This window comes from Panthera onca, chromosome C1 (assembly GCF_046562875.1).
Source record: "Panthera onca isolate mPanOnc1 chromosome C1, mPanOnc1 haplotype 2, whole genome shotgun sequence".
Taxonomy (NCBI): domain Eukaryota; kingdom Metazoa; phylum Chordata; class Mammalia; order Carnivora; family Felidae; genus Panthera; species Panthera onca.
This window is the reverse complement of record NC_138346.1, coordinates 156,513,436-156,532,186: the sequence shown is the minus strand read 5'-3', so window position 1 is coordinate 156,532,186 and position 18,751 is coordinate 156,513,436. Positions and strand designations below refer to the sequence as shown.

The 18,751-nt window shown below is 39.8% G+C and overlaps 1 protein-coding gene across 2 annotated transcripts in view; it reads left to right on the top strand.

Moving 5' to 3' along the window:
- The first annotated feature begins 8,202 nt into the window (after positions 1-8,202).
- Positions 8,203-18,751, top strand: part of MIGA1 (mitoguardin 1) — a 105,826-nt gene continuing 95,277 nt past the window's right edge. Inside the window, exons 1-2 of one of the 2 annotated variants that reach the window (XM_078451763.2) lie at positions 8,203-8,321; positions 12,389-12,502. In XM_078451763.2, the coding sequence (XP_078307889.1) occupies positions 12,404-12,502 (99 nt within the window). In that variant the 5' untranslated portion in view covers positions 8,203-8,321; positions 12,389-12,403. Of the gene's footprint in view, positions 8,322-11,508; positions 11,631-12,388; positions 12,503-18,751 lie in introns of those variants that run through there. The other variant, XM_078451762.2, reaches the window with a different exon arrangement.

The following is an 18,751-nucleotide window of genomic DNA, read 5'->3' as shown; positions in this document are numbered from 1 at the left end:
TAGCAGGTCTTGTCTCAATGCGTTAGAGAATTTGCATTAAGCCTGGCTGCTGAAGGGCCTCAGGTGTCCAACCTTAGGCAAAGAAACATTAGACAACTTTTTTCTTTTCTTTTCTTTTTTTTTTTTTTTTTTTTTTTTTTTGAGGGCTAGAGACAGAGCGTGAGCAGGGGAGGGTCAGAGAAAGAAGGAGACACACAGAACCTGAAACAGGCTCCAGGCTCTGAACTGTCAGCACAGAGCCAGAGGCGGGACTCGAATTGGTGAACTGTGAGATCTTGACCTGAGCCCAAATCAGACGCTTAACTGAGCCACCCAGGGGCCCCTTTACAACTTGATTCAACACTGTTTTCTCCTTCTTCTTTCAACTTCTTAGGACTTAGATTCTCTGAAAGTAATTGTCTTTACTTTTCTACATCTGCAAAGGAGAAATTCATCTCTCCTGTTTTCCCCTAAGGCCAAAATCAAAATCATTTATTGAAACCTTAGTATCTGCTTAGTGCCTAGAGTACTGGAAGAGACCTGCCTTCTAATTTATTTAGCTTAAATGTGATCAATTGATTGCTACACAAACAATAAAAGCAGTTAAATTAATGGAAAATATTGTTAAAATTGCCAGTTTCATATATCCAATTACCTCTAACTTTGTGGTCTCCAAAATAGAAGCACATAGCCAAGTGCTATGCAAGATGCTCAATCTCCATCAGAATCAAGTAGAAGATATGGGAGCTTCTATTTTTATGATAAAAGTGGAAAAAATGAACCTTTGCTAGCTATGTAGAGATTGACACAAAGACCTCACTATGAATGGTCACCTACCCTAGATTCATGGAGAGAGAATGGAGTTTTCACAATTTGGAGGGTGCCCATGGCACTACCACTCCTCCCTTTTTTTCAGCATATTTCAAAATATTGCAGTTTACAGGCTATAGGATATCAGCAATGTGGTTAATTTTTATTTTTAAAAATCAAATACCTAAGTGTTTTAAATATGACTCCTTTGTTAAGAACTAAGAGTGATGGGACACCTGGGTGGCTCAGTCTGTTAAGCATATGAAAGAGGCTCTCATCAATATGCAATATTTTTTAATGTGCACATTTTACATTTAATCAAAGTAAAAATGGTGGGGGAGAAGAAGTGAAGGGGAAAAAGAAGAAAAGAAATAGAGTTAGGAAGAGGGAGAAGGAAGATAATTGAAATGGTCATATCAAAACAAATACCTTCTCATATGACTAGGCATTTTTCCGGAGAAGACATCCAAATGGTGTACAGACACATGAAAAGATGCCGAACATCACTCATCATCAGGGAAATACAAATCAAAACCAAGATCAGAGGGGCGCCTGGGTGGCTCAGTGAGTTGAGTGTCCAACTTCAGCTCAGGTCATGATCTCACAGTTCGTGAGTTCAAGCCCCGAGTCAGGCTCTCTGCTGCCTGCAAAGAGCCTGCTTTGGATCATCTGTTCCCTCTCTCTCTCTGCCCCACCCCCACTCGTACTCTCTCTCTCAGAAATAAACATTAAAACAAAAACAGAAAAACATGATGAGGGGCATCTGGGTGGCTGTCAGTTAAGTGTCAGACTTTAGCTCAGGCCTTGATCTCACCATTCTGTTTCAACCCCACATCAGGCTCTGTGCTGACAACTCAGAGACTTGAGCCTGTTTCAGATTCTGTGTCTCCCTCTCTGTCTCTGCTCCGCGCGCCCCCACCCCATTCATGCCCTGTCTCTCTCTCTCTCTCTCAAAAATAAATAAAACACTGGGGTGCCTGGGTGGCTCAGTTGGTTAAGCGTCCGACTTCGGCTCAGGTCACGATCTCGCGGTCCAGGAGTTCGAGCCCTGCGTCGGGCTCTGTGCTGACTGCTCAGAGCCTGGAGCCTGCTTCAGATTCTGTGTCTCCCTCTCTCTCTGACCCTCCCCTGTTCGTGCTCTGTCTCTCCCTATCTCAAAAATAAATAAACGTTAAAAAAATTTTTTTATTTAATAAAAATAAATAAATAAAACACTAAAAATTAAAAAAAACAAAACATGATGAGGTATCATCTTACACCTGTCAGAATGGCTAAAATTAACAGCACAAGAAACAACAGGTGTTGGTGAGGATACAGAGAAAGGGGAATGCTCTTGCACTGTTGGTGGGAATGTAAAGTGGTGCAACTATGGAAAACAGTATGGAGGTTCCTCAAAAAGTTAAAAAAGGGACTGCCTAGATGGCTCAGTCAGTTAAGCATCCAACTCTTGACTTCCATGCAGGTCATGATCTCACAGTTTGTGAGACTGAGCCCTGCATCAGGCTCCATGCTGCTAGCAGCATGGAGCCTGCTTGGGATTCTCTCTCTGTGTCTCTCTTTTCTCTCTTCCTCTCTCTCTGCCCCTCTTCTCTCTCGCTCTCTCTCTCAGAACAAATAAATAAACTTTAAAAAAAAGAAGAAGAAAAAAATCAATAGATGTTCAACTGACTCCATGGGGGAGAGAACCTAAGAAGGTTCCTCTGTACAGATCCTCTTCATTCTTACCTAGATTACTTTGATGGCTGCATGTCTGACTCTAGTCTCTCCTCTAATTTAATGTTATTATTCTGAACATAACTCTTTCTAAAACATAAATCCCATCTTGTAACTCTTTAATGAGTCCTTGTTGCCCCAAAAGTGTTTTATTTTGTTTTGTTTTGTCTTGTTTTGTTTCTCATCAAGGGCCTAGGATGAGATAAGCAAGGTACCTAAAGTGCAATATCTAAGGACCTTGCACTTGCCTAAAACAGAGCACCTGTGTACCTTAGTCACCTTGCTTGCCTCATCCTAGCCCCTGGTGGCATTAGTTCCACCCAGATTTTCTCCTCTTATCTCATCTTTTGTTACACCCTATCAAACACATGCAATCCTCAAGGTCTTCGAATTTACATTTCATTCTCCTTTTTTTTTTTAATTTTTTTTTTAACGTTTATTTTTGAGACAGGGAGAGACAGAGCATGAACAGGGGAGGGTCAGAGAGAGGGAGACACAGAATCGGAAGCAGGCTCCAGGCTCTGAGCTGTCAGCACAGAGCCCAACGCGGGGCTAGAACTCACAGACCGCGAGATCATGACCTGAGCCGAAGTCGGCCACCTAACCGACTGAGCCACCCAGGCGCCCCTACATTTCATTCTCCTAAAGGGCAAAACATTTGCTCTTCGCCTTTTAAAAAAAAAAATTTTAACATTTATTCATTTTTGAGAGTGAGAGAGACAGAGCATGAGCAGGGGAGGGGCAGAGAGAGAGGGAGACACAGAATCTGAAGCAGGCTCCAGGCTCTGAGCTGTCAGCACAGAGCCCGACTCGGGGCTCAAACTCACGGACTGTGAGATCATGACCTGAGCTGAGGTCACTTAACCGACTGAGCCACCCAGGAGCCCCTGCTCCTTGCCTTTTTTATTTAGTGCTGCTTTCCTTAACCCTAAGCATAGAATGACTTTTTGCCTTTTACTCTTTCTCTTAAAAGTGAACTTCACATCCTTCAAGGGTCACCTCCTGGGAGAAGCAAACTTCAACTTCTTAAGGCCATTTGGACCCTTTCTTTTATGGAATATTCTTTAGTGATATTAAACTTCTAGTATAAATTATACACTGTGGTGTCATTATTATACACCACAGTGATTTATTCACTTTTCCATCTCCTGAACCAAACTGTGAGCAGGAATTTTTCTTATTTTTCCAGCATTCAGCACAGTGCATGCCACAATGTATAAGAATGGACAAATCAATAAACCTGCTATGGAAGAAGATGAGTGAATATGAAATTATGAAAGAAACATAAAATATATTTTCTAACTATATAAAATATATTTCTAAATTAAGATAGTAATTTTCTTATACTTTACAAAATGTTTCTCATTTAAATATATAGAAAACAGATGCAACTCTTTTAATTTTATTAATTTTAAAAATAGTATGGTTTTCTAGACTTTTGAAATGTTATAATTTCCAAATATGCAAAATAGGAACTCTTGTTTCCATGTGTTTTAATTTTAATTCTATTGTTCTTGTTCTTGTTCTTTTTTTTTTTAATGTTTTATTTATTTTTGAGAGAGAGTGTGAGCAGGGGAGGGGCAGAGAGAGAAAGGGACAGAGGATCAGAAGCAGGCTCTGTGCTGACAATTGAGATCCTGATGCCAGGCTCAAACTGATGAACTGTGAGATTACGACCTGAGCCTTAGTCAGATGCTCAACTGACTGAGCCACTCAGGTGCCTTTGTGTCAAATAACTTTTATTTATTTATTTATTTATTTATTTATTTAAATTTCTATTTTAGAGATAGAATGCAAAAGTTGGGGAGAGGAGCAGACGAAGAGAGGGAGAGAATCTTAAGCAGGCTCCACACTCAACAGGAAGCCTGATGCAGGGCTCAGTCCCACAACCATGGGACCATGACCTGAGCTGACATCAAGAATCAAATGCTCAACCAAGTGAGCCACCAAGGCACCCCAAAGTAACTTTTTTTTAAGTTTATTTATTTATTTTGAGACAGAAAGAGTGAGTGCATGTAGTGGGGAAAGGGGAGAGAGAAAGAGGGAGAGAGAGAATCCCAGGCAGGCTCCAAACCATAAGATCATGAGCTGAAGTTGGATGCTTGACAGACTGAGCCACTGGGGAACCCCTCATGTACACGTTTTTATGTAATGTATCTTCTACTTTCTCTTGTGTATTATATAGGAATTCTGGGTCATATGGTATCACTACACTTATCATTTTGAGGAACTGAATCTGTAATATTTGGATGTATATGGACTAAATGTTCTAAATTAGCATCTAGAACCATAGTCTGAGTTCTAAATGCCTTGATCAGCTTAGTTGAGACTTGTGGAGGAGTCTGCCAAACACTCCTGGGTGGATAATGAGAACAAGGATATAATGGCCATTATATACCCTTTGGCATTTTATGGATTTAAAAGGAGGCCCTGAGTTATTTCTGGGAACTCTGCCAGATTTTAGCACTTAATGGAAAAAGTAATTGGATATATGAATTACCTAAAAGAATTAATCTATTTAGGTGATGTGATTGTTTTTAACTAAAGTGCTAGACTTTGGTCAGGCTTAATATTTTCACTTGATAAGTGCTGTTTCCACCAATAATTTATGAAGTTCATTGGCCATTTACTGTGTCAGAGTGAGCAGTGAGCCTAAATATCCTAAATGAAATACCAGATATATGCGTTCAATCTGACTTGGGTGCCTTCTGCACGTGGCTCACTCCTAAATTCTGGCTTTTTTCTTATAGCCCTTTTGTGAGTTCCACAATGACTGCCCCCCTTGCTGGGAACCTCTCACTGTATTTTTCTAATATGGAGGGGAAAAAAATCTGTGGCTAACCATTTGGATAGTCCACTTAGTTCCTGGTTCAAAGATAACAACTATTAAGGTAATTCAAGCCTGGCTACCTTCTGTGGCATTCATTTGGCCCATAGGATAATTTTTCTTGCAGAATTGCAAGTACAGGCCACTGCCACTGCAGCCCTCTGTATTTGCTCTGCCATCAAAGGCCTCTTGGGATAGTCTATTGTCTTTAGACTTTTCAGGTGATATATGCTACAGGACATGGAAGTCAAATTCTCTGAGTTTCTTAAAATTCCTTCACTTGGCTTGAGGTGGGAGTAGGATGGGTTATGCACCCTGCTCTCCCCACTCGGGAGGAGGGGGAGGAAATTGCACAGCACTCCAGAAAACTCTCTCGTAGGCATTTTCATTTTTCCATCTTCTTTGATCAATTTTGCCATATCATTCCCTGGAGGTATGTGAGTGCTGAGGATTGCTAAATCAGCCTCACATTCTCCTAACATGCCTTGTGGAGTTGGTCTAGCATCCTTTTTAAGAATACTTAGGGCACTTGGCATCTGTTTCTCTTAACTTTGGAGCTTATGCCAAAGAATGTAGAAAAGTCCCACGGAATATGCCATACATCTTAGAAATTTGTGCCAGGATTGTTCTAAGTTCTTAACTACTTTTTGTTATCTTGGATCCCTTTGACAGAGCCCCTCTTCTCAAAGTAATGTTTTTACGTGCATAAACAAAATATATAGGATAACAAAGGAAACCGATTATATGGAGATAAAGTTTTATCCTCAGAGCCCATGGAGTTACAAGTAACCCAAGTTAAAAACTTATATAAGAATCTTAGTGCTTTACAAATACTATTACATTTATCTCCCAACACCCCAATGAGGAAACTGAGGCATAATGAGGTTAAGTTTTTGCCCTAAGATCACATACCTAGTAAGTGGCAGACAAAGGATTCGAACTCAGGCAGTCTGAAACTACAGTATTGTTTTGATACTATGCATATAGGATCTCCCACATTCATTAATGGTTGATTAATGATTACCCTCACTTTGGGTGAGGGACAGACCTTTAGAATTAACCAAGACCCATTTTTCCCCTGGGCTAAGATAGCTTGTGACATCATATGCAAATATGAGACTCTGCCTGCCTGATGCTGCATCCATGTGAAATACTCTGTCCTATGGTTTAAGCCATTATTAAACAAACTACTTATGTTTTGTTTTTGTTTTTTGCTTCTAGCTAACAGCATCCTAACTGATATACATACTAATGACTAACACTGCATGTTAACCTTAAAAATAAAAGTCAATTATTTTATCAGCAAACACGGTTTTATTTAGGAATAACAGAGAATTGCAATTTGGGACAAGCAAGCTATGGCAAACCATAGGCAAGTCTGACAAACACAGGAGAAGAACATTATTTTATGGAGAAGGAGAAAGTTGGGAGGGGTTGTTTTGAACAAAAGTCCTTTGGAGAAAAGCAAGGATTCGGGGTGATGATGGCTTCTCACTGGCTGAATTGTAGGGGTAGTATGGATTTCTTGTAGGAGATACAGTGTATTCTTTCCTTATTGGGGCTTGTGATTGATGATTCTTTCTCTAATTGACATCGAGTGGTACATTATCCCCTTCCACTCTCCTTGTAGCACCTCATGTCCACTTTAATGAGGTTTCCCTTCATGAATTTTAGCAAATAATCTGCCAACCCAGGAGAAGGGGGGCTTGGAGCAATTTACACTGATTTAGGAAAATAAAGAAAATATGCATTTCTTATTCCCTTGTTAAAGAGTAAAATCCATAACCAGTATGTACAAATATCTCCTTCATAATGTCTATTGTGGAATTCAAAGAGATAATGTCGTCAGTAAAGTTGCTTTAAGTGGTACTTATCATTACTACTGCTGTTCCCATTATGTTGAATGTAAGTTGTGGGATGTAGGGAGGAGGCAGCAGAAAGGAGACTGGGAGAATAAACAAAAAACCTTACACATTCCAGGTTCTTCAAATGTCAATACCTCCATTTACTTAAAAAGTGCAAAATATTTTCACCAAGAACTCTGTGCACTTTTGGCTATTATTCATCTAGTGATGTCACACATCAGTATTGTCATTTCCTAGTTTCCATTTGACTAAATAGGAATTTTGAAAACTAATAGAAATGACTATTCATTCCTGTTCCTTAGGTTGGAATAGTAACATCTGCTGTCATGTTTTAGCTATCCTTACAAAGTTATTTGGGCATTTCACCACAAATATGATCAGTAATTGGAATTTTTAAATCTGCAGTTCTGATGGAATGTTTTGACTCAAGACTGCAAATAGAAACAGCATCTTTTTTTTATTGTCATTCTCCACGCTCCCTCCCTCGTTTTCTCTGTATTAGAACCTAAGAGCAGTGAATACCCTGCCTGACAACTCATAGGTGGCCATATTTACATATTTTAATTCAGTGGGAAACGTGGAGAGTAATTGAAATCAATAACTTCATCGATACAGGATTGGAATGCCTCTTAACATTCATTAGTTTAGGTGCTGTGGATCTAGAGTAGAAGTTCTTAATTCGGGATCCATGGATTGGTTTCGGGCATCTGAATTTGTACATACTGTACATATGTTTTTCTTTTAATAATGTATGAGCGTCTGTAAGAGTCTATGTGCATTCGTCTGGGGTAAAATCCCCACAGGGCACCAGATTCGCTGAATAGACCTAGATCCCTCAAAAGGTTACAAACTGCGATACCAGTTGACAACACTGTAACAATGCAGTTCTTAGGCAGTCTTTAGAACTCATTTGCCAAGGCAGGAGCCTCTACCCTACACAAAAATGGCGAGAGCGGCTTCACACGTAGCCCCTCGCGCTGAAAGGCTACAAGGCCCCCGCCACATTCTCTCCACCTTCCCACTTCTGACCCCGGAAGGACTCCGCCCCCGCGGCCAGGCGGCTCTTCAGTGCTGGGCTGCGGCTGGGAATCAGGAGTGAGCCCGCAGCACCTGACCTGTAGCACCAGGTACAAGGGTGGAGGGGGAAGGCGTAGGGGAGGGTGGGGTCGTGTAGCCCGCGGGGGCCGAGGCAAGCAGGGTGGGGCGTGGTGGGGCGCGGGTAGGAGCCCCGGCCTTGGCCCTCGGGAATCCCAGGGCGGGTGAAGGAACAGAAAGCCAGAGAAGTCCGCACGCCGGAGGGAGGCCCGCAAGGGGAGCGCTGAATCAGGGTGGGCTCCCGACTACTGCTCAGAGCCCAACCGAGGGTCTGGGCGGGCGAGCCGAGCGAGAGTCCACTTTTCTGGTCCCTTGGTTAATAAAAAAATTAAAAAAAAAAAAAAAAAAAAAAAAGGAAGACCGCTGAGGATAGTGCTTGTGGAGGTCGGGGGTGAGGGTCCTGGTGGAGGTAGGGCCGCTAGCGTGGTCCAAGTTTTTGCGTGAATGCCAGTGGTTTGAGCAGGGAGTGGTTTTTGAATGAGGAAGATTACTCTTTCTTTGCTGGTGCTTTCAGAGAATAATAGAGCATAGGGAGGATTGTGGCCTCAGGGCCCTTTTGTAAACAAAGTTGTTCCACATTTATATTGTGGAAGGAGGACTCCAAAAGATCTTGCTCTTGCACAGACCTTTATTGTTGTTATTTTATCGTTATTGCAACTAAATATTTTTGCTGTGTTTTATTTACTCAGTTCGGGTGCATGAGTTTACGTTTCACGTCAGTTTGGGGAGGGGTATTTGGACTTTCATTATTGCTTAAATTATAAAGTAAGCTGTAGAATAGAATTTTAGGGTGTTTAAGAAACAAACTATCACACATTTTTAGCTCTCCAACGGTTACATAATTACATAATATAGTGGTTTTGGTGATGTTTTAGAGCCTTCTACAAATTTGAATAATAATTAAACTGCCTTCGTGTTTATTTTAATTAGTATTTATGGAAGAAACTGAAATGATTAGTTTTTTAAAAGTTATTCAGTTATTAATTATTAAGTTTTCAATCACTCTGTACTGTCAGGGCAGAGCCCAACTCAAGAGCTTGAACTCATGAACTCAAGATCATGACCTGAGCAGAAATCAAGAGCCAGAGGCTTAACCGACCGAGCTACCCAGGCCCCCCTTTAGTGTAGTATTTTTGAAAAGTAATACATGTAGGTATTTAAAAAAATCAAATACTAGAGAAGACTTATAATGAAAAGGAATGATTCCCTGCACAACCTTATACCCCTAATCTCATTCTCCATAGGACCATTTTTCTCAGGTTTAATTTCCTTTGTATTTCTCAGCAATATGTTTCTATCACAGTTTGTTGCTTGGAATAAGTGTACTTCAATCAGAATTATACTGGGTCTAGGGGTGTCTGGGTGGCTCAGTGGGTTAAGCATCGACTTTGACTCAGGTCGTGATCAGATCATGATCTCTTGGTCTGTGAGTTCAGGCCCGGCGGTTGGGCTCTCTGCTGACAACTCAGAGCCTGGAGCCTGCCTCTGATTCAGAACATTAAAAAAAAAAATTAATTAAAAAAAAATAGAAAGAATTATACTGGGTCTAAACATTGCAATTAGAGTATGTGTGAAGGGGGATTAAGTTTACACTCTGTGAGTGTCGCTAGTAGGGAATAAATAAGGTGTCAGTAGCAGTAACCTACCTTTAGTATTACTGTTTTTCTTGAAAGGATACTACTACTTAATGGTTTTGATGCTTGTCTGAAAAAAAAAGATATTAACAGTAAAGGGTAGTCTGCATATTAACAGAAAGTGGTCTGGAGTCTACAAAAAGCACAGAGATATATGCAGAAATAAGGGACTGAAAGTATAGCCAATAAGCTTTTTTTTCCCCTTCTTTTTTCTTTTTTGAACGGGGAGCGTGCTGGGAAGCAGGGGAGTGGCAGAGGGAGAGGGAGAGAAAGAATCTGAAGCAGGCTCCTTGCCCAGTGAGGAGTCCCATGCGGGGCTCGATATCACGACCGTGAGATCATGACCTGAGCTGAAATTGAGTTGGACTGAGCCACCCAGGAGCCTCTAGCCAATAAGCTTTTATTGGAAGATTTTTGATTTTTATTTTCTCTTTAGTAATGTTTATATAGCGCTATTCAAGGAAAAGAAATATTAAATTTGGTAGACGTAAACATTCTGGTTACTGGAAAAGCCTACCCTCTTGTGTACCAGAGACTGTTCTCAGGCTTTTAATTGGCCTAGATAAAATATTCCTTAGGTTCCATTAATTTTGTGTTTACCAGGCAAACTGTTTAACGTATGAATTTAGGTCCTACATTTTTTTTTAAATGGTATTAAAATTTATTTTGAAAGAGAGAGCGTGAGCAGGGGAGGAACAGAGAGAGAGGGAGAGAGAAAATATGAAGCAACCTCCTCATGTCAGCACAGAGCAGAGCTCTGTGCAGGGCTTGTACTCACAAACTGTGAGCTCATGACCTGAGTTGACATCAAGAGTTGGGCACTTAACTGACTGAGCCATGCAGGAGCCCCTAGCTCCTACAGTGTTTTATCTCAGAGGGTATGTCTTGATGACATATATAAGTATTTTTTTGACTAGTGTATTTCCTTATTATAAATGAATAAATATGTAAGCTGATATATACATCAGTACTATGTGAATTTGTTTATTGTGTGTCCAACTGGGTACGCAGATAAAATTGAGTTTCTGGCTTTGAAAAGCATAGACCCAGACCCTGAACCATCATGTCTGTGAAAGTTCTGCTACCCTTAAGGGCCTTTATGAGAGATAGCTGCTTTCTCTGTAGACCTCCTACTTCTCTTTCTTTGGTTTCAATAGAAATAGGCATTAAAACAATATTAAAATTTCATAGCATGCATATAGCATTTCTTTGAACATCTTTAAAATGGAATGGTAGGAGAATAAGTGCCTGAGTTCTGAAGTTCAGTTCAGTGAACTGAGGTTACCTTCTAGCCCCAGGAGTCATGGTTCCAATCAGGTTCCTTTCAGTACCTGTACCTCCTGTTATTTGAAGGAAATAAGTGGGAAGAAATAGGTTTTAAATTTTATTTAAAAGCTGAAATATTGGGGTGCCTAGGTGGCTCAGTTGGTTTAGTATCTGATGTCGGCCTCAAAGGGCCGTGGACCTGGGGTGGCGAAGGAACTGAGAAAAAGAGACAACAGTATAGCGAGGCACAGGGGACCCGGAGCCAACAGCCCTAGGTACCGAGGTTTATTGTACATCTTCTTATATACGTTTTCAGGAAAAACAGATCAGCAATGATTAACAACAGAAAGCTTAGCAAAGCATGTCAATGGTGTACATCTGATTCAGCTATCGTACATGTATGTTGTGTACGAGAGCAGCCTTGCAGATACATATGTTCCGGTAAGAATCTTTATGATAGAGGCAAAGACAAAGGGAATGAATGCACTGTGCTATGTACAGCTGGCTTCCTTTAAGCAAAACATCCCTATCTGCATACTAAAGAACAGACCACATTTTCCAAGGGCAATTCACTCAAGTCCTTTCAGGTTATTTTTAACCTCACCATCTCACGTTTTCTCAGAGATCTTGGAGCCTGAATGAATATGCGCCTATGGTAATTGTGGTGTTCTGTTTCCCACGATGAGGGTCATGATGAGGGTCATGATCTCACGGTTCCTGAGTGAGCCCCACATCGGTCTCTATGCTGACTGGTGTGTAGCCTGCTTGGAATTCTCTCTCTCTCTCTCTCTCTCTCTCTCTCTCCCTCCCTCCCTCCCTCCCTCCCCCTCTCCCTCGTTCTCGCTCTCGCTCTCGTTCTCTCTGTCTCTTTTCCCTCTCCCCCCAGAAATAAATAAATAAACTGAATTTTTTTTAAAAAGCTGAAATATTTATTTAAGCAGAAAAGAGAGAATCTAGGACCTGTAATTTTCTAAGGAAAATGTGCTACTTGAACTCATAGTTCAAATCTAACACATTTTCTTTTTTGGATGCTTTGATGATTAATAAACTTTTAGCTCGAGTAAATTTGGCTCATAATTTTCTTCAGGGAAGTATATCATGAATAATTAACTGCAAAAAGAAAACACTGATAGAGTTAAATTTTCAATTTGTATCTTTCATTTAATAGCTAATATGTTTTTATGTTTCATTTAATGAAGGTTGTAAGAGGAGTCATGTCAGAAGAAACAGTAAGCGAATCACAGTTTTCCTTGAAGACTGCAGTACTAAGAGTGTTTGATCTTCCTCTGTCTTGGTACTATTCTCTCTCCCAGGTAAACAAACAAAAAACATGAAGTCGAATAAGTTTCTTGCTCAGAGCATAGTATTTTGTTTATAGTATTTAAATTTCAGTTGAAGTTTTAAATGGTTCAGTCAAAATGTTTATTAAGGTAGTTTAGGATGCCTGGGTGGCTCAGTCAGTTACGTGTCCTACTCTTGGTTTCTACTCAAGTCGTGATCTCATAGTTCATGAGTTTGAGCCCCACACCAGGCTCTGTGCTGGCAGCAAAAAGCCTGGTTGGCATTCTCTCCTTCTCTCCATTTCCCTTTCTCTCTGCCCTTCCCCATTGGTATATATGTATGTGCATGTGTTCTATCTCTCGAAATAAAAACAAAAAATAAAAACCAAAAACTTTAAAATGTTTATTAATGTGGTTTAAAACTTACTTGGTTTTTATTTCATGGCTTTTTGTTACCATATTCATAACTTTAAAAAAATTTTTTTAATTTTTTTTTTTTTTTTTTTGAGAGAGAGAGACAGAACATGAGTGGGGGAGGAGCAGAGAGAGAGGGAGACACAGAACCCGAAGCAGGCTCCAGGCTCTGAGCTGTCAGCACAGAGCCTGATGTGGGGCTCAAACCCACGAACCACAAGACCATGACCTGAGCCAAAGTCGGCTGCTTAACCGACTGAGCTACCCAGGCTCCTCTCATATTCATAACTTTTAAAAGGAGATTGTAGGGGCACCTGGGTGGCTCAGGTCATGATCTCACAGTTCATGGGTTTGAGCCCCCCATCGGGCTCTGTGTTGATAGCTCAGAGCCTGGAGCCTGCTTCAGATTCTGTGTCTCCCTCTCTCTCTGTCCCTCCCCTGCTTGTGCTCTGTCTCTCTCGGTCTCTCAAAAATAAATAAACATTAAAAAAAATTTAAAAAAGGAGATTTTATTACTTAAAAAAAAAAAATAGTACTGAGGTGCCTGGCCAGCTCACTTGGAAGAGCAAGTGACTCTTGATCTTGGAGTTGTGAGTTTCAAGTCCCATGCTGGGTGTAGAGATACATACATACATAAACAAACAAAACTTAAGAATAAATAGTCCTCCTTAAGTGAATTTACATAGTCCATTAAAGTTATTTTCAGTGATGGAGTGCCTGGGTTACTCAGTTGAGTGTCCCAACTCTTGATTTCAGGTCATGATCCCAGGGTTGTGGGATCGAGCCCCACGTTGGGCTGTGTTGAGTGTAGGGCCTGCTTGGGAGTCTCTCTTTCTCCCTCAGCCCCTCTACCCTCTCATACTCTCTCTCTCTGTGTCTCTCTCTCAAATCAAAATAAAGTAAAAAAAAATATTTTCAGTGAATTATGTTATTGAAGTGGACCTGTTCTCATCACAGTCCTTTAATTTTGTTTTATAGGGGTAAAATATACATAACATAAAATTTACCTTTTTAACCATTATAAAATGTATAGTTCAGTAGCATTAGGTATATTGTTGTGCAACCAATCTTTGGAACTTCTTGCAAATCTGAAACTGTACAGCCACTAAATAGCAACTTTCCATTCCCCCTCTGTTTCTAATTTGACTACTCTAAGTACCTCATAAATGGAATTATATAATGTTTGTCTTTGGGGGAATGGTTTATTTTACTTAGCATGATGTCCTCAGGATTCATCCATTTTGTAGCACGTCAGAATTTCTTTCTTTTCCCAGGTTGAATAACACTTGATTTTATGTATACACTGCATTTTATTTGTTCATTCATCACAGGTCATTTGGGTTACTTCTGTCTTTTGGCTATTGTGAATAATGGTGTTATGAACATGACTGTATGAATATCTACTCAAGTCCCTGCTTTCAGTTCTTTTGGATATATACCTAGAAGTGAAATTTCTGGATCACATGGTAATTCTATTTTTAATTTGTTGAGGAACTGGCATATTGTTTTCCATAGTGGCTCTGCCAGTTTTCATTCTACCAGCAGTGCACAAGGTTCCCATTTCTCCACATTCTCACCAACACTTGTTATTTTGTGTTTTTGTTTTTGTTTTTTTTTAAATATAATTTATTGTCAAATTGGCTAACATATAGTGTGTAAAGTGTGCTCTTGGTTTTTGGGGTAGATTCCTGTGGTTCATCGCTTACACACAACACCTAGTGCTCATCCCAACAAGTGCCCTCCTCAATGTCCATTACCCATTTTCTCCTCTCCCCCAACCCCATCCACCCTCAGTTTGTTCTCTGTATTTAAGAGTCTCTTATGGTTTGCCTCCCTACCTCTCTGTTTGTAACTATTTTTACCCCTTCCCTTCCCCCATGGTCTTCTGATAAGTTTCTCAAGATCCACATAGGAGTAAAACATGATATCTGTCCTTCTCTGACTGACTTATTTCACTCAGCATATCTTCCAGTTCCATCCATGTTGCTGCAAATGGCATGATTTCATTCTTTCTCATTGCCAAGTAGTGTTCCATTGTATATATAAACCACATCTTCTTTATCTGTTCATCAGTTGATGGACATTTAGGCTCTTTCCATAATTTGACTATTGTTGAAAGTGCTGCTATAAACATTGGGGTACATGTGCCCCTATACATCAGCACTCCTGTATCCCTTGGGTAAATTCCTAGTAGTGCTATTACTGGGTCATAGGGTAGTTCTATTTTTAATTTTTTGAGGAATCTCCACACTGTTTTCCAGAGTGGCTGCACCAATTTGCATTCCCACCAACAGTGCAAGAGGGTTCCTGTTTCTCCACATCCTTGCCAGCATCTATAGTTTCCTGATTTGTTCATTTTAGCTACTCTGACCAGTGTGAGGTGGTATCTCAGTTTGGTTTTGATTTGTATTTCCCTGATGATGAGTGTCATTGAGCATCTTTTCATATGTCTGTTGGCCATCTGGATGTCTTCTTTGAAAAAGTGTCTATTCATGTCTTCTGCCTATTTCTTCACTGGATTATCTGTTTTTCAGGTGTTGAGTTTGGAAAGTTCTTTATAGATTTTGGATACTAACCCTTTATCTGATATGTCATTTGGAAACATCTTTCTCTGTTTTTGTTTTTTTTTTTAATAGTAGCCACCTAAAGCTGTCTGAGTTGGTATATCATTGTTTTGATTTGCATTATCCTAATGATTAGGGAATCCCATTTCCATGGGAACAGTCCCTTTATTTTTAATATTTGTTTCTAATGCAATATGTACTTCATTGTACTGAAGAAAAAGGTATGTGTGGAAAGTAGCATTTAGTTCACTAAAGCTATAATGTATTTCATTAAATCCAAGATGATCATTTTTTACATTTCAATGTTTGCAAAACTTGCTTACGTGTTAAAGTGAGTGGTATCTCAGATGGGAGGAGTATAGTGTAATTTTACATTTATATATAGGGAAGGATGTGGCACAGATGTATGAGAAGTAGCAATTATACCTAGTGTTCACTGTGTTTAAGATATTATTTATGTCCTTTATACATAAAATGTCTGTAATCCTCAAAGTAACCCTGGAATTTAGATATCATCTCCATTTTACAGATCTGGAGGCTTTAAGGGCTTAATTAACTTGTCCAAAAGGTATATATAATAATGTGAGATTTTAACTTGTATCTCCTTCATCCCCAAATCCATTTTCTCTCTTTTCCTTTCTCTCTCTCTCTCTCTTTTAGATTATTCATTTTTTTGAGAGAGAGAGAGAGCAGAGGAGGGGCAGAGAAAGAGGGGGACAGAGGATCCGAAGCAGGCTCTCTGCTGACAGCAGAGAGCCCCATGTGGGGCTCAAACTCACAAACCGTGAGATCATGACCTGAGCTGAAGTTGGACACTTAACCAATTGAGCCACCCAGGTGCCCTATCTCTCTTTTCCTGTGTTTACTTTTTCAGGAGTATATGCTTAAAAGAAAATTTGACAAATATAGAAAAGAATTAAAGAGAAAATAAAAATTACCAACAGTTCCTCTGTAAAAGCTTATTTGCTATACTTTTTCTTTTTTCTTTTTAATGTTTATTTATTTTTGAGAGGGGGGGAGGGGAAGAGAGAGAGGGAGACACAGACTCCAAAGCAGGCTCCAGACTCTGAGCTGTCAGCACAGAGCCTGACTTGGGTCTTGAACCCACAAACCGCAAGATCATGATCGAGCCGAAGCAGGAGACTTAACTGACTGAGCCACCCAGGCGCCCATCTCTCTTTTCTTTTCTTTCCTTTTTTAGGAGTATGTGCTTGAAAGATAATTTGACAAATATGGAAAAGAATAAAAGAGAAAAAAAATTACCAACAGTTCCTCTGTAAAAGCTTATTTGCTATACTTTTTCTAGGTCTTTTATTTTTGCATATATATCTCTGCCCTCCATGCCCCACTTCCCACCCCCACTGCCCTGTTCCCCTCCACCATTTGAGATTATAAAGTTTCATATTTTGAGCATTTTCTGTCCTTAGAAATGCTTTATGAATATAGATGTTATAGTTTATTGAATATTTCTTTTTTTATGTTTTTGGTTTGTTTCGACAGTTATGAAACTTTGTCCCATTTTTAGATTTCATTAAGGTGGATTCCTAGAGGTGAAAATATTGAGTCTAAATGTTTGGTATTTTGTATTTGTTTTTGTTATGCCATTTGGATAACATTTAAAAAGATTTCCAAAGGCGACTGTGTGATTCAGTTGGTTAAGTTCCAACTCTTGATTTTGGGTCAGGTCATGATCTCCTAATCATGAGTACAAGCCCTGTGTTGGGCTCTGCACTGACAGCTCAGAGCCTGCTTGGGATTTTCTCTCTCTCTCTCTCTCTCTCTCTCTCACTCTCACTCTCACTCACTCTCTCTCTCCCCCACTCCCCCTCTCTGCCCCTCACCCCCCACCCAAAACTCATAAACATACTTAAAAAAAATAAAATAAAAAGACTTCCAGATGGTCATAGCTGCATCCACTGTATGTAAAGCAATATGCTAGACATTTTATATTAGGTGCATTTACAAACTCATTTAATCCTTAAAGTGATATAAAATAATATTCTTTAAAATGTATTATTTGAATAGCTAATACATTTATATGGTTCACAAATCAAAACCACACACACATATACATATACATATATATATATGTGTATACACACACACACACACACACACACACACACACACACACAGAGGTGTTTTACTCTATCTCAGTTCCCATCCACTTCCTATAGGTAACCATTTAGATTACTTGAATATCTTTCAGGGTTTCCTTATTCACATATCAGCAAAAGCAGTTATATAACTCCTCTTCTTATAAAAGGGAGCATACTACCTATGTTCCCGTTTTTTTATACTTAAAAAATTTCCTGGAGATCTCTCCATATTAATATATGTAGATCTTCTTTTTCTTTTTCTTAGTTTTTTTATTCCTACAGCTACATAATATTTCTTTAAAACTTTTTTTAATGTTTATATTTGAGAGAGAGAAAATGCATGAGTGGGGGTGGGGCAGAGGGAGACAGAGACAGAATCTGAAGCAGGCTTCAGGCTCTGGGCTGTCAGCACAGAGCCCAACAAAGGGCTCAAACTCACAAGCCTTGAGATCATGACCTGAGCTGAAGTTGGATGCTTAGCCGACTGAGTCACCCAGGTGCCCCTTTTCTTTTCTCTCTCTCTTTTTTTTTCTTTATGTTTGTTTATTTTTGAGAGAGAGAGCGCGCACGCGTGCACTAGTTGGGGAGGGGGAAAGACAGAGAGAGAGAGACAGACAGAGAGAAGCACAGAATCCAAAGGAGGCTCCAGGCTCTGAGCTATCAGTGGAGAGCCCAATTCGGTACTCGAACCCATGAACTGTGAGATCATGACTTGATCCGAAGTTGGACGCTTAATCAGCTGAACCACCCAGGCACCCCTACATAATATTTCTATATGTGAACATTTGTGTTGTTTCTGATCGTGTACTGTTATAAACAATGCTATTATAGTGAGTAAGTTTGATATATCTCAGTTCATACAACATAGCCATGGGCTACAGGTATAGGCATAGGATGAGTTTTTTAGACTTTGGATATCTGGGCCAAAGAGCAAGTTTATTTGAATTTTGGTAGATACTGCTAAATTGCCCTCTGTAGGAATAGTATTATTTTGTACTTCCCAAATTTTGGAGTTCTTGCCAATCTGAAAGTTGAGAATGGTATTTTATCATGGTTTTCATTTATTTTATTATTATTTGTTTTATTTTAGAGCGAGTATACGTGCAAGTGGGGGAGAAGGGCAGAGAGAGAGAGAGAATCTTAAGCAGGCTCTACACTCAGCGCAGAGCCTGGCACAGGGCTTGATCCCACAACCCTGGGATTAT